Here is a 20412-nt window from a genome sequence, read left to right on the forward strand (position 1 = left end):
TATCGCTACCTATTCTGTTCTTTTTGATGTGATAACTGAATAGCTTATACATTCTACAAGGGATTTGTTCTTTTCTCTCTCTCCATCCCTGGCATTAAGCTGTTTTTAGGGACAACAAGAATATTGAGAGATTTATTTCTGTACACAGAAAGAAACACAACAGATAAAAACACATGATTCACAGTATAATCAAATGCTATACTTATGGTCAGGAAAAAAAACTTTGCCCGATGGCACATTGTTCCTTAAATGCCTAGCCTAAAATTTATTCCACTTAGTGGTATTGGCCACTGTCAGAGATAAGATATCAATCTAGTTGAACTACTGGTGGTCTTATTATCATATGTGCAATGTGCCTCAGGTGACACATGACCAAGATTCATTACTGAACTGGTCTGCTAGTTGTATCATTAGCTTCTCCCGACTGGGTACTGGTGGAGATTGCAATGGAAACTCTGAGCCATACCACTAGTCTTGATTCAATGTGGCAATATATTCTTTACCTATTTCTGTGACTGATCTTCCAGGAAATATTGGCAGTGCAATGTAAAAATGCACAGACCCCCTTAAGTTTCATAGTATACTATTTAATATTAGTAAATACTATAAAAAACTATCCAAAAGGTTAATGAAACTACATAGTGCCCTTGCCTTCTTTAATAGTATGTATGGTATTGTTAACAACCATTTCTTTCTTTACTTTTCCAGGTCTGGGCTTCAGTATTGCAGGAGGGGTAGGAAACCAACACATCGCTGGAGACAACAGCATTTATGTTACTAAGATAATTGATGGAGGCGCAGCACAAAAAGATGGACGGTTGCAAGTTGGAGACAGACTTCTTATGGTGAGAGTGACAATGTATACGTATATATCTGCTGGAGACTTCAGTTGTACAGGTTGAACCTCTCTTGTCCTAAACTCTCTGGTCCAACAACATCCGTGGTCCTGCTGGACCACGGATGTTGCCGAATCAGAGTCCTTGGACCAGAAGCTCTAGAAGGGAGCAGCTGACTGCAGAGCCCCAGCAGCCTCAGTGTAGCAGAACCTTGGTGATCCTGAGGTTGAAGAGCCCTGGCGCCCCAGGCTGATTTCTGGTGGCCTGGAGACAGAGGAACCTAGCGATCTGCTGACAGAACTTGGGAGAGCCCAGAATCCATCAGCAGAGGGGCTGACCTCCCCTGGTCCAGCAAACTCCCTTCTTCAGGACCATGGAAATTCAACCTATATTGGAAAACCCTACTTGTTTTTATGAAGATGGGCCAAGGAGTCTCATTAGTTTGATAATCTTCTAACTCATAGCAAAGTATTTGTACCTACTACAGTAATTGCAAATATTTTACTTCCTACATTTGGTTACTTGCTAATGCCAGGTCAAAAGTTCTGGAGAAGTTTACAACAAGGTTCTAGGTTAAACTGATTGCCCTGGGCCAATCCTACTTTTCAATTTTCTTAAAATTATTGAAGTTAGAAAAAAGAAAAGAGCTGGTAAATCATCCTCTCCTCCTACTGGTCAGTGGAGAATTGTTTTCTACCATATAGTAAGACTGGTCCACATGCTTATGGATCTTACTGTGAGGAATTCTCCTTAATATTCTCAATTTCACCAAAGCACTGTGAACAATTTCTATCTATTCATCCCCTTACTTAATGAACTTTATGGGGGAAATCCTCACCCGATTGAAGTTAGTGGATATTTTGTCATTAATTTTAGTGGGGCCAGAATCTTATTTGTGGGGTTAGGTTTGGTGAAGAATGCGTCAGCCCTCATATCCAGGAAAATCTGAGCTGTACTGTTATTAGCAGAACTTGTCCTGCAGTCTGTATCTGGAAAATTAAATCCCATAATCACACAATTCCCAGTAATATTTACTTCATTAAAATCATTAAAGTGGTCTTTATCCATATCCAGATTGGGTCCTGGTGGTCTGTAGCACACCCCATGTGGTATCGCAGTGAGACTTTTACTGGCTTTTCCCCACAAAGTGATTGCTGATGGTGATGTCCTTTTTGTTTTTATACATTTTTCATTTTTCATAACATGCTGTGTATGTTCTTGATCACTTTCAATGTTTTTTTCCTTGGGAGTAACTGTCAGTTTATGGCCTCTCATTCTGCCTTGTGAGAAATGAGTGAAAGATTCATTACTTTCCTTCACTCATTTTACCTTTCCTGTCAATAGAACATTACCCTTGTCATCTGATTCATTGATCTCTTGTTTCTTACATACTCAAACATTTCTTGTATTTTTCTGCTCCATTCTATGTTCATTCTCTATCTTTGCAGTTCCCATAATTTCTTTTTGTAACATTATTAGAATCTGTAAACTTTCTGATACTCATTAGTGCTTGATTTGTTTTGCGTTATCTGATGATAGTTATATGCACAAAGCACTTTCACTACCCAAAAAATTCAAGTAAAATGCATTAAATAAAGTTTTAAACATCAAAATATAGCTCCCATGAAACCAAAACCAAAATTGAAAAATGAACACAATTTGATACCATATGAGCTCTTAGGGTATGTCTACACTACAAAGTTAATTCGAACTAACAGACGTTAGTTCGAATTAACTTTGACAGGTGCTACACTAGCTCTCCGCTAGTTCGAACTTAATTCAAACTAGCGGAGCGCTTAGTTTGAACTAGGTAAACCTCATTTTACGAGGACTAAGCCTAGTTCAAACTTACTAGTTCGAATAAAGGGCTGTGTAGCCCCTTAATTCGAACTAGTGGGAGGCTAGCCCTCCCCAGATTTCCCTGGTGGCCACTCTGGCCAACACCAGAGAAACTCGTATGCCCCCCTCCCGGCCCCGGAGCCCTTAAAGGGGCACGGGCTGGCTACGGTGCCCGTGCCAGGTGCAAGCCTGCCAGCACCCAGCCAGCAGACCCTGCACCTGGCACGGCTCGAGCCAGCCACGTGATGCCCCCCAGCCCTCCCCTTCTTCCCGGGACCAGGCTGGCGGCTCCCGGGAGCTTGCCCGGGACCGCAAGAGGCGGGCACCTTCCTGGTCTAGTGCGGACATCGTGGACCTCGTCCACGACCTCCGCACTAGGCACAGGAAAGTGGCCGTCTAGGGCAGGAGAGCTGCCAGCCTGGCCACCCAGGAGCAGGTGTGCATGAAAATCAAGGTGGTCCACTGAGACCCCAGATCCTGAGTCCTGAGCTTACAATGGCTGTACTGGGTCAGACCAAAGGTCCATCTAGCCCAGTAGCCTGTCTGCCGACAGCGGCCAACCCTAGGAACCCCGGAGGGGATGGACCGAAGACAGTGACCAAGCCATTTGTCTCGTGCCATCCCTCTCCAGCCTTCCACAAACAGAGGCCAGGGACACCACTCCTACCCCCTGCCTAATACCACTCCATGGACCTAACCTCCAACACTTTATCTCACTTCTCTTTAAACTCTGTTCTAGTTGTAGCCTTCACAGCCTCCTGCAGCAAGGAGTTCCACAGGTTGACTCTTTGCTTTGTGAAGAACAACTTTCTGTTACTAGTTTGAAGCCTGCTACCCATTCCTTTCCTTTGGTGTCCTCTAGTCCTTCTATTATGGGAACTAATGAAGAACTTTTCTTGATGCACCCTCTCCACCCCACTCATGCTTTTATAGACCTCTATCCTATCCCCCCTCAGTCTCCTCTTTTCTAAACTGAAAAGTCCCAGTCTCTTTAGCCTCTCTTCATATGGGACCTGTTCCAAACCCCTGATCATTTTATTTGCCCCTCCCCTCTCCCACCCTCTCTCTTCCCCTCTCCCACCTCCTTTTCCCAGTCTTCCCCAGTTTTGTTCAATAAAGAGAGATTGTATTTTTGACCACACGTGTCCTTTATTTTGTACATCAGGAAGGGGGGCTAGGGAAGGGTAAGTGGAAGGAGGTGAGGGAGGAATGTGGTACGAGCCCCCAGTGGGGAGGACTTGGCTGGCTCTGCAGGCTTCTGGGGGTGGAAGCTCTCCTGCAGCCCCCCAATTGCCCCGTCTCCCCAGATGGCAGCCTGCGGCAAGTGCAGCCGGGCTGATGGCCGAGTGCTGTGATGTGCCCAGTGTGGGCACTCAGGGCACTCCAAGCCAGGACTGCTTTGCAAGCGGGGCACCCCTGAGAACTGTCTGTCCGGGGTGGGAGTCGGGTCCCTTTAAGCACAGCCCTCGGCTAGCCTGAGACAGCAGCTCCACGCTCTAAGTCCTCATCTGATGCCCTGCTGGCACTGCTTCCGGCTATCCTTAACCCCAGTTCAGGGTCCACTTAATGTGGACATGCTAGTTCGAATTAGCAAAACGCTAATTCGAACTAGTTTTTTAGTCTGGATCCGTTAGTTCGAATTAGCTTAGTTCGAATTAGCGCTGTAGTGTAGACATACCCTTAGTGATTCTATGATGGCCCTGCATTTTATAAATCCCAATTACTAGCCATGTGTTTTTGCACTTCCAAGATGTAATGTATTAACCATTATTATTATTGTTGTTATTGTGAAACCCATACAAGAGGGCATCCTTATTAGGCAGCTCCTATTTTAACAATATATCATATCTAGTGAGTACATTTATCTTTCTCCTTTTTTTAGATTAGTTCTTTTAAAAATCTGACTTTTGTCTGTGCTTTGAATGGTCACTTGTGCCAGAATTTTTAATTTTCTTCACATTATTACCATGCAGGGATCATCAATAACTAAAGTAGAAACCAACTACGAGTGGGTTTTTTTTAAAAAGTGGCAAGTGAAAAACAGAAGTTCACATTTATCAGTTATCAGAGGGGTAGGCGTGTTAGTCTGAATCTGCAAAAGCGGTGAGGAGTCCTGTGGCACCTTATAGACTAACTGAAGTGTAGGAGCATACATGCATCTGACGAAGTGGGTCTTTGCCCATGAAAGCTTATGCTCCTATGCTTCAGTTAGTCTATAAGGTGCCACAGGACTCCTCACTGCTTTCACATTTATCAGAGAGACACAAGGTCCACACTCCAGGCAGCCATGAGAGGAAATCTGACTTGAAAAAGCAAGCATCATGTTCCTAAAATGCAGATATTAAAGACTCTGCTTTACCTTTCAATGATATCCCATGCACCTTTAGTTTTATATCTAGTTCATTATTACACCCTTTTTTTCTCCTCCCTATTTGCCTCCATTTTTTCTCTTATTCAATTCCATGTAGCACTTGTAGCATACTGTGTAAAATGTGCTTTGCTGGAATTTCCTTACTTTCCTGCTTTGGGGATTCCTTTTTACTTAAAACTTCATAAAATTGTGCTCACTGGTGCTTAATTATTCCTTCTGTATTGCCAATCATGTCCTCTGTTACTTGCCTTTAAACTAAATTAAATGCTCTCCCTTTCTATATTTCCTTTTTCAGCAGGCTGTCTAAGGCACTCTTGTGTTAACAACTCTTCCAGGGTGCAACAGAAACAATTAAAACTGAAATAGTTAATTTGCAATCGAGTCGGAGCTCTCCAATTTTCTAGCAGAGGACTCATGCCCTTTCTCATTGCCCTTTTGTTTCTTCTTTTTTGACAATAAATAGTAAATCCTACTGTACATACATCATCATTTTCAAATAATGAATAATTCGTCCAAAGTCTAATTTTTCTGAAATCTACATGTTCTGCTCAACTCTATGGCCAGTCTTTCTTTTAAACTTTCAATATGTTATAAACAATCACTGAACATTTTGTTCTCTTATTAACTTAACATTTATCTCTGCCTATAGTTTAAGCAGTTCACAAGGCATAATTCTATAGCAAGAGACAATGCTTGAATCTTTCCCAAATATTATTTCTTTTCTGTATAATTATTGGCTTCTGTCATATTTTAGGCTGATATGTTCTGTAGCTGGAATAGGAAAGCAGGCATCTTCTGAGCATCCTAAATTCAACTTCTACACCTGGAATAAAATTTTATATATATATATATATATAAGCACTGGGCAACAGACACCCCTCCCCCAACCATGCCTGCTGGAGCTGCAGTGGCCATGGAGAAGTGCTTCTTACCTGGCCCCAAGCTGCTACAGTGAAAGAGGTCTGAGGTAGTCCTCTCTCCCTGGGGCAGCCTTCATACTGAACCTCCAACCCCACCCCAGAGCAATGATTTAAACAAAGCATGTACATTTTCATTTTATTTTCCAAAAACCAAAAATGAATTAAGGACCCAAGCAATGCCAAATAAATCTTCTAGATGATTATATGAGTCAGGTGTTTTTGTCGTGCAACCCTGTTTACTTACTAAGTATATACACAAAGCCCTGTGTCCCCAAACAGGAGGCAGTTTTCCTTCTTATCCCCGGGCCTGAGGGTCTGCTTTATGCATTTCCCACCTTCCCACTAGTACACTACATGCTCCGGAGGGTTCTGGAGTTCAGGGCTTCCCTAATCCTCATAGCGCTGGCGTGGTCCAGACAGAACTGGTTCACGTCCCTGCTGAGCTTCTCCGGTGACAGGCCGATCGCCCTCCTGCTGTATCCAGATGTGATAACGCAGGACTTTGGCAAGCTTTGCCACCCAAACCTGCAATATCTGTACCTAATGGCCTGGAGCTTCCATGGCTGACTGTGGCTGAGCTGCAGTGCTCAGAGCAGGTGCTGGAGGCCCTCCTAGGGAGTAGGAAGTCTTCCACTCGGGCTACCTACCTGGCCAGATGGAAGCATTTCTCTCTCTGGGCCACCCAGAAAGGGCTTTCCCCATGGATACCCAGTTCCCATTGGTCCTAGATTATGTCCTGGATCTCAGGTTCCAGGAGCTATCCTCCTCATCAGTTATGGTGCAACTAATGTCTATATCCGCTTTTCACCCGGGCGCCCAGGGCAAGATGCTCTTTGCAGACCCCATGGTCCATCGGTTTTTTAAGGGACTAGGCAGGTTTTATCCACATGTCTGTCAACCGGTTCCTCAATGGGACCTTAATTTGGTCCTGACTAGACTCACAGGCCCCCGCCTTCGAGCCTTTGGTGACCCGTTCCCTGCTGCACCTCTCCTGAAGGGTGTCATTCTTAGTGGCTATCACCTCAGCCAGGCGGGTGTCAGAGCTGAGGCTCTTAACTCAACCCCTCCCCCCTTACACAGTCTTCTTCAAGGACAAGGTTAGGCTACGTCCTCACCCTGCCTTCTTGTTGAGGATGGTGTCCCATTTTCATGTCTCTCAAGACATTTTTCTCCCAGTGTTTTACCCTAAGCCCTATGCCTCTGGTAAAGAACAGGCTCTACACGCATTAGATGTCAGGAGAGCCCTGGCTTTTTATTTAGACAGGACAAAGCCATTCTGCAAGTCTCCGCAGTTGTTTGCAGCAATCATGGAGAGACTTAAGGGCCTGCTGGTCTCTGCCCAGAGGATTTCTTAGACCAGCGCATCCCAAACTATGGGCCGCGGCCCGGTTCCGGGCCTCAGCATGGTTGCCAGGATGTTCTGGGCTCCCGGAGTACCTGTGTGACGCTGGATCCCTCAAGCCGTTGGCCGGCCTGGGCAGAGTCTGCAGCTGGATCTTCCAGCTCTCGGCAGATGCGTAGCTAGGGGATGTTGCGGGGGGGGGGGGGGGGGGAGGAAGGAGGAGAAGGAGGGGAGAGCCAGCCATCAGAAGCAGCACTGGATGGGGGAATTGGGGCGGGCCAGGGAGATTGGGGAAGGGGCAGCCGGCGGAAGCAGAGCTGGGCAGAGGGCTGGCCAGCAGAGATTGGGAGGAGGAATAGGGCAGAAGTGGCCACTGGAAGCAGGGCTTGCCTGGGGCATTGGGACTGTCCATGAGAGATTGGGGGGCTAGTGGAAGCAGGGCTGCCAGAGGCACGAGGTTGGGGGTAGGGAGATAGCCGGGGGAGAAGCGGCCGCCAGAAGCAGGGCTGGACGCGGGCAGCAGGACTGGCCAAGGGAGATTGGGAGTAGAAGCGAGGGAGAACTGGCTGTTCGGGAGGGGATTGGGGGAAGTGGGGCTGGCTGGAGGCACAGCGGGGGGAGCGAATTGGCCAGCGGGGAGCGGGACTGACCCGGCCATATGCAGATCTTGGGGCGCTGTGCGCTCTCCCCCTCCCCCCCCCTCACAAAGCACAAGTGAGTCCGGCCCGGGGATTCTGTTGTGCCCCCGCTTCCCCCCACACCCTCTCGAGTAGTTGCAAACTGTCTGGTTGGTAGACACACTCATACAGTCTGAGCACATTTACCAGCCAGGCAGTTCGAAACTACAAACTGATACATCTAGTACAATAAAACTTATCTAATGAGAAAACACCAGACATGTTATATGTCTGGTATTTTCTCAGTTTGTTTTTTATGTGTTTATATTTTTGGGATGCAAAAAACAGTACGGAAAGAAAAGGGTTCCAACTAAAATAAAAAGTTTGGGAAACTGGTCTAACCAGCTTTCTGTCTGTCTTATACTCCATTTATCCAATCCATATTCCTTAACTTGCTGGCAAGAATATTGTGGGTGACCATATCAGAAGCTTTGCTAAAGCTGGCACTGGGGGCTTTGAGAGGACCAGAAACAACTTATTTGAATATTCATCATTTGATTAATGAATATGCAAATATTCAAATTAATGCTACTGGTCCTCCAAAAGTTCGTGAATGGATTTACTTGTCCCCGTGTCAAAAAGTTTGGGAACCCCTGTCTTAGACCATAACCTCCTGTATCAAGGAGTGTTATGGTTTGGCTGGCCTTCTGGCCCCGCTCCTCATGGCTCTTTCTACTATGCCCAAACCTCCTCTACTATTTTTGTGGCTCAGGTTGTTATTCTGGATATCTGTAGGGCTGCCACGTGGTCTTTGGTTCATACCTTTTCCAACCATTCAACCATTTTCCAACCAGGCTAGGGAGGATGCAGCTCTGGGTAGGGCTGTCCTCTGCTCTTTGGAAGGTTAGAACTCTGACCGCATCTCCTGGGGTTTCTGCTTTGGAGTCATCTACATGGAATGGACATGAGCAATCATTCGAAGAAAAAAAATCGGTTACTTATCTTTGTTACTGTTCTTCGAGATGTGTTGCTCATGTCCATTCCAAATCCTGCCCACCTCCCCTTCAGAGTTGTCTGGTAAGAAGAAACTGAGGGGGGTGGAGGGCCAGCGGGGGTATACATTAGCTGATATAGCAGGGCCATTCCAGTGGGCTACCCTGGTGGCCGAACGGATACTGCTAAGGGAAAAAGCTTCTGACTACGTGTGTACACAGCATGTGCACACCTGCATGGAATGGACATAAGCAACACATCTCAAAGAACAACAGTTACAAAAGTAAGTAGCCATTTTTTCTTAAAATCTATTTGAGGACTTTAGCACAAAAAAATCTTTTCTCTTTTTAGAGCTCTTTAAATCATGTTGTGCTTTAAAAAGGCCAGGCACATTCATCATCAGCAATTGGCCAATTACATCCAACAGTTCACAGATGTTCACGCAAAAATACTCAAGACATCACTTCAGCAAAATCTATTTCCTGGAGGGAAAAAAAATTGAAAAGGATTTACACAAAAGAAGTGTAACCACCAAGATCAGCACCATCTTCCTCTATTTCCATAAATACAACTCAATCAAATCTCAATAAACCTAAGTCAATAGGTGAAAAAAAATCAATTTTCCCTTCAAAAAGGGAAAAAAATAAAATATAAAATAGCAGCAATACCTTAAACCCTCCACCTCCCAACATTTACAATGGGACCAAATCATCTAGTTATTTCTCAGGACAGGCGTAGGCAGAATGGGTATGTCTACACTACAGTTAATTCGAACTAAGCTAATTCAAATTAGCACATCTAGACTTAAAAACTAGTTCGAATTAGCATGTTGCTAATTCGAACTAGCATGTCCACACTGAGTGGATCCTAAACCGAGGTTAAGGATGGCTGGAAGCAGTGCCGGCAGGGCATCAGATGAGGACTTAGAGCATGGAGCTGCTGTCTCAGGCTAGCCGAGGGCTGTGCTTAAAGGGTCCCGACCCCCACCCCGGACAGACAGTTCTCAGGGGTTCCCCACTTGCAAAGCAATCCTGGCTTGGAGTGCCATGAGTGCCCACACTGGGCACATCACAGCACTCGGCCATCAACCCGGCTGCACTTGCCGCAGGCTGCCATCTGGGAGGCGGGGGGGGGGGGTCAATTGGGAGGCTGCAGGAGAGCTTCCACCCCGAGGAGCCCGCAGAGCTACCCCAGTCCTCATCGGGGGCTCGTACCCCATTCCTCCCTCATCTCCTTCCACTTACCTCTCCCTAGCCCCCCTTTCTGATGTACAAAATAAAGGACACGTGTATTCAAAAATAGAAAATCTCTTTATTGAACAAAACTGGGGGAGACTGGAAAAAGGAGGTGGGAGAGGGGAAGAGAAAGGGTGGACGAGGGAAGGGCAACTAAAATGATCAGAGGTTTGGAACAGGTCCCATATGAAGAGAGGTTAAAGAGACTGGGACTTTTCAGCTTAGAAAAGAGGAGACTGAGGGGGGATATGACAGAGGTCTATAAAAGCATGAGTGGCGTGCAGAGGGTGCATAAAGAAAAGTTCTTCATTAGTTCCCATAATAGAAGGACTAGAGGACACCAAATGAAATGAATGGGTAGCAGACTTCAAACTAATAACAGAAAGGTCTTCTTCACAAAGCAAATAGTCAACCTGTGGAACTCCTTGCTGCAGGAGGCTGTGAAGGCTAGAACTATAACAGATTTTAAAGGGAAGTTAGATCAAGTCATGGAGGTTTGGTCCATGGAGTGGTATTAGCCAGGGGGTAGGAGTGGTGTCCCTGCCCTCTGTTTGTGGAAGGCTGGAGATGGATGGCACGAGACAAATGGCTTGGTCATTGTCTTCAGTCCATCCCCTCCAGGGTACCTAGTGTTGGCCGCTGTCGGCAGACAGGCTACTGGGCTAGATGGACCTTTGTTATGACCCAGTACGGCCATTCTAAGCTCAGGGCTCAGGGTTGGGGGTCTCACTGGACTACCTTGATTTTCATGCAAACCTGCTCCTGGGTGGCCAGGCTGGCAGCTCTCCTGCCCTAGACGGCCACTTTCCTGTGCCTAGTGCAGAGGTCATGGATGAGATCCACGATGTCCGTACTAGACCAGGCAGGCACCCGCCTCTTGCGGCCCCGGGCAGGCTCCTGGGATCCGCCAGCGTGGTCCCAGGAAGAGGCAGAGGGCTGGGTGGCCGCGGGTGGCTGGCTCGAGTCGTGCCAGGTGCAGGGTCTGCTGGCTGGGTGCTGGCAGGCTTGCACCTGGCACGGGCACCGTAGCCAGCCCGTGCCCCTTTAAGGGCTCCAGGGCCGGGAGGGGGGCAGAAGAGTTTCCCTGGTGGTGCCCAGAGTGGCCACCAAGGAAAGCTGGGGAGGGCTAGCCTCCCACTAGTTCGAATTAAGTGGCTACACAGCCCTTAATTCGAACTAGTTAATTCGAACTAGGCATTAGTCCTCGTGGAATGAGGTTTACCTAGTTCGAATTAAGCGCTCCGCTAGTTCGAATTAAGTTCGAAGTAGCGGTTTGCATGTGTAGCACCTATCAAAGTTAATTCGAACTAACATCTGTTAGTTCGAATTAACTTTGTAGTGTAGACATACCCAATGTGAGTTGAGAGGTTCCTTACCGGGTGATGCAAATCATTGGCCAGCATAAAACTGACGAGCAAAATCAATAGATGTGGGATTACTTAAAAAGCCTTCACTTCTAGAGTAGAATCATCCTGAGGCTCCCTGATCTGGAGTTCAGTGGAAAGTGAGACTGGCTTTTGGTAGCCTGACCTGGAATTGTTCCTCAGTGTTCTGGATTGCTGGTTGTATCCCAAAACCAGAACCAAGGTACCCAAAGAATATCGCACTGTTGCCGCTGCATGGGTTTACCACAGGTTCTCTTCAGTTGCCTCATTTATCTGTTTTTGGAAGGTGAAAGGAGTTTACCCTACAGAAATTGCTGGAGTTTTGCAGGCACCGCTTAGACCTTCTACCTGTAGGAGGAGATGGACATAGCCTTCTGCTGGAACTGATTGATGCCCAGGCCATATTCTTCCAAAACAAATTGCTTGCACTAGATAAAGAAAATAATTTTCCTTGATACAATAAATCTAAACATAAATAAGAAAAATTAAATTAAATCTGTTAGCACAAGCCTGGGATACGGGCTAAATGTATCCAAACCATAAAGTTAGAGCAATACTAAATGGCTGTGGTCTGCTTGTGTTGTGCCATTACATGCAGTTGCCGACAACAAACTTAAACTTTATGCGTGTAAAACAATGAAATGTTCACAACATAGACACACTGTTTTTAGCCCAAACCTACAGACACATATTCATCAATCCTATTTATATCTATAATTTATACTATAGCTAGCATGTGTACAATCCATAGTCTTCTCTCAGTCTGTACTGTCACGGTCCTTTTCTGCTGTCACCCTGCGGTTGCTTCTTGTGACTTCTCGTTCTTCTTCTCCTGCTCCCAACTTTCTAACTTTTGCCTGCTGACTGTCTTTTTAGACAGACTTTGACCTGTTTTCATTGGCTGGTTTTTTTAAACTTTCCTTTTTCCTCCAATCAAATTTAGACATTCTGTGATAGGATTATTCTTATAGTCCATTGACAACAGTTACATCTGGCTATCAATCAAAGCTATTACATAACAAGTCTGAGTATTATGGTCTATTTACTGTTATGGTCTGGTGTCTTCACCTAGTTTTGGACTCAACTCTGCACTGACTGACCACTCCCTGGAATACTGAAGTGTTGACCCCAGATTATATTTGTTTATCTGCCAATATACCACTATATACTAACCTGAAAACTGCTAACTTACTCTTTTTGGCATTATGCCAGCATTTCACTCATACCAAATTGCCGAACTATAAACAATTACCTCATCCTTATTATTCACTTGTCATTTTAAAGTTATGGTCTGACATCACCCAATTTCTCACCTATGTAATTAATCCTATTTTAGTTCTTCCTCTGTTTTCAGTTAATGGTGGCAAAGCAATGCTTTCAGTGCTGCGCTTAGGAAACAGAACAGAACAGCTCAGATATTAGCTAGTGTCTAGGTCTCTGCTAGGCTGATACCTTTTAATGATCTCGTAACCACCTACAGTGTTGTTTCCCTTTTGTTAGGAATGGGAATCATAGATTCATAGAACTGGAAGGGACCTCAAGAGGTCATCAAGTCCAGTCTCCTGCCCTCATGGCAGGACCAAGCACCATCTAGATCATTCCTGATAGATGTGTGTCTAACCTGCTCTTAAATATCTCCAGTGATGGAGATTCCACAACCTTCATAGGCAATTTATTCCAGTATTTAACCACCCTGACAGTTAGGAAGTTTTTCCTAATGTCCAGCCTAAAACTCCCTTGCCGCAATTTAAGCCCATTGCTTCTTACCCTATCATTAGAGGCAAAGGAGAACAATTTCCCCCTCCTCCCCGTGACACCCTTTTATATACCCAAGAACCGCTATCATATCCCCTCTCAGTCTTCTCTTTTCCAAACTAAACAAGCCCAATTCCTTCAGCCTTCCCTCATCTAATATATAAAGGAGAATGTTTGTGCTCTAATAACTTGGACACTATAAGACCTACCACAACCAAACTTTCCATGGGATAACATTTCCTCCAGGAGAAGGTTTTAAGGTACTGTGGGAGAGAAGAGATGAGAGACTGACACCTGTCCCTGGGGCTGCACGGAGCTTGGCAGTGTGGGGAGAAGCGGCTTCCCTGCCATTGCTGGAAGCATATGGAGACCCCCTTCAATAGTGTGATTAGCTTGGGGTCTGGCGGCCGACCAATGGGCGGGCGGGTTACTGCCAGAGCTCGCTTTAGGCGGAGGGAGCAGGGCTGGTGTTACTGCTCAGCTGCCACTTTGAAATAATGTCCGGAAGGAGGTGACCTAGAGGTGGGGGGGGAATGAATGGGAGGCTGCACCGTTGGAGGGCGCATAGGGGGGCTGGATCATTGGGGGCTGGTCTGGTCCGGGGGGGCTGGACCACTGGGAGCGAGTGGGGGAAGGGCAGGATTGTAGGGGGATGAAGGAAGTGGGGCTGGACAATCCTGCAGGGAGTGAGTGAGAAATGAAGCCCATGGCGGGGGGGGGAGTCTCCTTTGAGGGGCACTGGCCCAAGGGGAAGCACTGGATGATGCTGGGTGGGTGAAAAATTAATCCAAGGGGGGGGGGGGATCCCTCACATCTGGGCACTGATCCTTGGTTTGATACTGGATGATCCTGGGGTGGGAGGGTGGTGAGAGATGCAGTCCATGGGAGGGGCAGCTGGTCAAGGGGATGGTGCTGGAGAAGGGACTATAGAGGTGCCAGCTGGTTCAGGTAGTTGACTCATAGTTTCATCAAAAAAGATGGGAGAAGAGTTTGAGGTGTCACCTTGAAATCTCTCAGATTCAGTAGGGCCAGCCCCATTGACTGAGGCATCCCTATGCTCAGGTCTTGGATGAGAATTTGTAGACCCAGCATGCCTATATCCTACTTCTCTACCAAAAGCACATTAGCTTCTACAAGAATAATTAGCAAAAATACCATCTGATAGGAAGCAAAACATTGCACTATAGAAGAGGGGCCTCCATATGCTTCCAGCAACGGTGGGGAAACAAGCCATGGTGATTTGGGGGCTCTCCCTTCCACTGTGCTTTTAATGGCTCCAAGACTCATGACATGGGAATAAAACAGAGACAAAGTTTCTATTGTGACTTTTCTATCTAAATTTGCTTTATGCAGCAGTAGAAAAGCAGGGGGGGGGGGGGGTTGCCATAATGGCCAGATGTCAGGCACTGGCAGCTGCAGTGTGGCTAGAGGCTGTCAGGACCAGCTTCTGTTTTTCTAAATTTTATTCCTCTGGTTTCCCGGGCAACGCTGGGTAAGTGCAGCTAGTAGGTAATATTTTCTAGACCGTTAATCACTGTTGTTGCTCTTCTTTGGACTTTCACCAATTTCTCTACATTTTTCTTGAAATGTGGTGCCCAGAACTGAACACAAACTCCAACTGAGGCCTATTCAGTGCAGAGTAGAGCAGAAGAATGACTTCTCATATCTTGCTCACAAGACTCCTGTTAATGCACCTCAGAATGATGTTTGCTTTTTTTGCAACAAGGTCACATTGCTGACTTATATTTAGCTTGTTGTCCACTATGACCCCTTGATCCCTTTCGTCAGTACTCCTTCCTAGACAGTCGCCTCCCATTCTGTATGTGTGAAATGTATTGTTCCTTCCTAAGTGGAGTACTTTGCATTTGTCCTTATTAAACTTCCTTCTATTTACCTCAGACCATTTCTCCAGTTTGTCCAGATCATTTTGAATGTCAACCTCCCGGGCTTCTCTCTGTGTCTCTGCTCATGCCTCCATAACAACAGCCAAAACCAAAAGTAAATTTAAACCCCTTTGTCTCTGAGTTCAGGCTTATGATTTGTTCTGGTGATAGCTTCCTGCCCTGAATTCTACTCACTATGGGAAACAGATACTGAGTGCATATAGACCAAGCACAAGTTCCCTAGAGGCTTAGGGTAACATCAGGAACAACCCGTTCCAAAGTGGGTCAGATTGGTGACTTCAAGGGATTTGAGCCCCTTCATTTCATTATCCTGAATGCAATCTAGCTTGTGCATTGTGGCTATATAGGAAGCCCAGGATTTGTAGTGCATGTTTTCTATATCACACTTACGAACTTCAGTTCTTGGAAGAGTCATTCTAGACCCAGGCTGCTTATTCTTACATTTAGTAACACCATATTTTCTCACTGGAATCTGACAAGTTCTAGGTATTCTTTCTTTTCCTCTGCAAGTGTCCACGACAACTGACTTCTTTGCTGCTAATGAAGCTAATTTTAACAGGAGGTTTTTTATTAAGTAAGCTTCTGTTAGTTACTCCCTTTCAATTGTTCAGCACCAGATAGCTACTCAGATAATCTCCTTTACAGTAGGGTTCACCCAATTTCCTCCTTACTCATTTGCTGTCTCATTTCAGCTGTCTTACCAGAGCACATGCGTGTCCTCACTTAGATGGCGCAAGGTCATTTTCACTTAGGGTATGTCTACACTACAGCACTAATTCGAACTAAGCTAATTCGAACTAGTGCATCTAGACCTAAAAACTAGTTCGAATTAGCGTTTTGAATAAAGCCATTTTCCGGAGGATCTCTTATTCCTACTTTGAAGTAGGAATAAGAGATCCTCCGGAAAAGGGCTTTATTCCGGAGGATCATGCCAGTCTAGACGCTTTTTTCCGGCTTTTCCCCAAGCTAGAAAAAAGGCGACGGCCATGTTTATTTAAATCCCGCGGGGGATATTTAAATCCCCCGCGGATTTCCCTATTCTGAAGTTGGAAATTAACATGCCTCTTCCGGAGAAGGGGCCAATGTAGACGTAGCCTTAGTGTTTAAGATGTCAGAGAACATGATGTTTTAATAAATGCATAGTTCCATGCTTGTGTTGAGAAATGTCTATTTAAGTTTCATTATTGATGGCCACTTTCTTACTAGTAGCAAAGTAGAAAAGTTACTTGGCTCTTTCATGTACCCATAACTCTCATCAGTGTGAACATGGTGTACACGTGGTGAGTGAGAACAGGCATCTTAATATATACAGCTGTCTTGGGGATATTAAGAAATGGTATAGCGTGTTCCTATGACAGTTTTCTAAACTGAGACCAGGAACATTTGAGAGTCTTTTGTTTCCCTGTTATAGTAAAAAGTACTCACGGCTTGTATGATAAAGGTCACTGATGTACAAGCAACGTGGGTGAAATTTGCTAGAAAGGGAGTTAGAAATACCATGGAGTAACTGCACCCTATGAGACACCAATGGAATTGTGTGGTTTGAAAGTACTCTCCTTTGTCTAGGGCGTTAGAACTAGACAAATTTGGGCCTTTTAACTCACACAACTCTCTTGTATACCTTCTGGGTACAGTTAGTCTGTACGTCATGAGACTCATCTGAGTATCTTTTGTATTACAAAGCCATGAAGCAAAAGGAAGGTAGATGCTCAGGCTCAGCTTTCCAGCTCATATGGTGTTTGTGAGCAGCAGTGGACTAGGGCTTTCTTAGATGAAAAGTAAAGGGACTGAAGGAGAAAAAGGATCACTGAATATAAGCCATGAGGCCCTGGACAGAAAGACAGAAGTACAAGGGCATGGCATAATGCCTGACCTGAGGTTTCTGCAAAAGGAGGTGCCTGTGTGCTATTTGTTACCATCCCTGTGAGAGGAAATAAAACTTATCTGCATTTTATAGAAATAAAGTGCATTATAAAACAACCTGAGGTGGCAACATCAATTTCTGTTCCAAACCAGAAAATGACATACCCTGCCCAAAAACTCTGTTACCAGTTGGCCAAAGGGCTACACACTTCTCCTCCTTCCCATTCCAGTCCAATTATCTTAGATGCTGAAAGTGGGAAGGAAAAGTCTGAGCTAGTGGCTAAGACTTGACAGAAAAACAAGCAGCCATTTCCAGTGCAGTACACACTAATGGCACATATTTGATATAATGATAAATCTTTGTCTCAGACAGGGCCAGAGCCATTTAATGGAAGAAAAGACTGCTGTGATTGAAATGGAGTCCTTTTAGTTTGATCATTGATCTTATCTGGTAGTCATAGCAAGAAGCCACACTTCTCTTTAGATTTCATGATTCTGAAGTGGAGAAAAGGAGCTTGTCTCATATCTGAAAGAGACCTTTAGTCCATATATTGAATGAAGACCTTATTATTGGGTGTGTCAAACACATACTGGATAGAGCTGAATAAATTTTAAGCACCTTAAAAGGATTTTTCCCATTTTCTATGCAATACATTTTCTGTAGATGCCTAATAGGGATAAAATGTGTTGCTGGGAGATTTTGGCTATGTCTGCACTATGGTATGAACTACGCATGTGATTTCCAGCTCACAGACATATACATGTGCTCGCTCAATTAGAGCTAGTATCAATGGCAGCATACCCTCGTAGGTACATATTCGCTGCCTGTAGTAGTGTGGCCTACACTATGATTTATATGCGTGTTAGCTCTCATTGAGCTGGCACAAGTATATGTATATGAGCTGGGAATCACACTCCTAGTTAATAATGTAGACATAGCCTTTGTCCCAATGCATGGGATGAGATGTTGGCTGCTTTCAGACTTGTTTAACCTTTTTCTTTATTCTTCAAGCACTGTTAGTCAGTGTTCCAAGTGTCTTCAGAAGACACTGAAGTGTTCCCTTCTGAACAGTCATATGGTTAGAGAGAATAAAATGTATATTATCCACATAACATATTTGTTATGTGCATAAGCAAAAGTATTACATGTATATTTGCAAGTATTTGTGACTACTTACTTGCAAGTGGAAGTCTGAACTTGCTTCACAGTTCCATTTCTTTGTATTTTGCTTCCCCCAACCAGTTTGCTTTGTGAAACTTTATCTCACTTGTTTTTACTGATGTATTTACTGTCTTTATGGTTTCTCTGAATCTCAATATTACAGACTTCAATACAAACATAGCACTTGTCTCATCATGCATACCTGAGAGCGAAAACACATCCCTCATCAAGAAATTTTTCTAATCAATTTCAAGATGGTTTTAGAACTTTTAGTGGATAAGGAGAAACAAAGTTTTAGTTCATCATGGTGGTTTTATAGAATAATCCTTACTTTATTTTCATGTTTTTACAAAAGTCATATAGCACTGACTACCTAGAAAGTTCTTAACCAGTAAGGCATATTAGGGCAAATAGAAGTTAGAAGCAATATGTTAAACATACTTTCTCTAAACTCTTCTTGCTGATAGCTGGTAAGGAACAGTTTCTTAAACTTAATTCCTGATGCTGCCAATGGCTGCTTGTCTCGTATAAAAAAATGGTGACATCCAAGTATCATCTTTTGATATTTGATATTGTTATGGATTCTGAGTTAAAAGTGATTGAAGTTATTGGGTATCATAATTGCCTTTCCTTGAAAATAACTGAGAAGTTCATTTATGTAACCAGGTGGCTGAACCAATAGGAGTATAAAATCATAGGCACATGGAAAGGTTTAAGTAAAAGTTGAACCATGTAGCTCAACAGGTTTTCCTGGAGATTGATATAGCACATTTGGGGGCTAGGAAGTTGATGGAATTGGAATTGTTCCTCTGAGGGTGTCTGAGAGAAAGACAGCAGAAAAGGCAGAGAAGTTGTGAGAGAAGGCAGCAAATAAGCACCAGAATAAAAGGTGTTTGTAGCATGGCCCTGAGAAAAAGCTCAGAGAGATTTCGGGTTGAGTGCTGGCTGAAAGAGGCTTGGAGCAAAGAAACGTATCTCCTGTAGTTTGATTCCTGCTGTGTTCATGGAAACATGACTTTGGACATTCTTTGTAAATAAACAGGACTACCTCTGACTCCATCATCAATTTTTCCTTCTACAAGTCCGTGGATAGAAATCGGTATCTGCAAATCCACAGAGATCTACTCCTGAGGACCTCATTGGTCAAACCAGAACATAATGCTGTTGCTCCCAGGAGCTAGCGTCTCACATCGGCAGTTCTTCCCAGCTGTGTGGCTGTATCACCCACCCCCATTTGTGTCTCCTGTGTGGAGTTGTACAGCCGTGATAGGGGTGGAACTGAGGGAAGCACAGCTGCATGGCCAGGAGGAGCTGCTGGCGCGGAAGGCTGACTCCTGGGGATGGTGACATCACGCTCTTCTGATTTGTCTGTTATGGTTTGTGGGAGTAGAGCTCTGCAGATCATGGATACCGATTTCTATTCCTAGATAGCTACATCCTTTGGTAGAAACCTGTATCCGCGCAGGTCTCTGTCTGCCTATAAGGGAGAATCTGCACTGCCTCAGATTTTGACTAGCTGTTTGGGTCCAAAGGGGGTAGCAATATCTAAGATTATTTATTATTTTTAATTCTAGTAATGCTCCAGGGGCCCAGTCAGAATGTGTGGCACCTCATAAAGTAGGATCTCAAACATACAGAGAAAGTCTTTGCCCCAAAATCTTTACAATCTGAATGTATGTAACAGATGATGCGGGGAAAGGGAACAAGAGGATAACTGTGTCAGGAACAGTGCTTACATAGATAAGCCAAAAGTTGATTTTTCAGGTTTTGAATTCTTTTTTAAAGTATATAAATAAGCAAGAGACATTTAATATCAATCACTTTTGTATACTAGTCACTTCTGTGAAATTTATGTCAATATGAATCTCTATCCCGATCCTTGCCAATTTCTCGTTCACTCAGGGCTGTCAGTGTTACGTTGTAAGTTCTTCAGGACAGCAGGATAGGGACTGTCTACTAGTCTGTGTTATGCATATGCCTCGTGCAGTAAAGCCCATTCTTGGTTGATATATTGGCACAACTGTAATAAACATGATTAATCATTAAGAATGTACCTTGGTTCCTTTTCTTAGAGAACTCATTTCCCTGGTACATGAATATTTATAGGAGATATCTTAATGCTGCAAAGAGGTCTTGCCTCTAAACATGTAAGACCCTTTCTCCTGCATAAGGTTTATCTGGAGGAGTAAT

General features: G+C 44.6%; 1 protein-coding gene across 27 annotated transcripts in view; it reads left to right on the forward strand.

Annotated features, from left to right (window-relative positions):
- Nucleotides 1-20412, forward strand: part of DLG2 (discs large MAGUK scaffold protein 2) — a 1555116-nt gene that overhangs the window by 1145588 nt on the left and 389116 nt on the right. For all 27 annotated transcript variants that reach the window (XM_075919432.1, XM_075919430.1, XM_075919421.1 and 24 more), the window contains one exon: nucleotides 709-845. In XM_075919432.1, the coding sequence (XP_075775547.1) occupies nucleotides 709-845 (137 nt within the window). The remainder of the gene's footprint in view (nucleotides 1-708; nucleotides 846-20412) is intronic.

Source organism: Pelodiscus sinensis, chromosome 1 (assembly GCF_049634645.1).
Source record: "Pelodiscus sinensis isolate JC-2024 chromosome 1, ASM4963464v1, whole genome shotgun sequence".
In the NCBI taxonomy this organism is placed as follows: Eukaryota; Metazoa; Chordata; order Testudines; family Trionychidae; genus Pelodiscus; species Pelodiscus sinensis.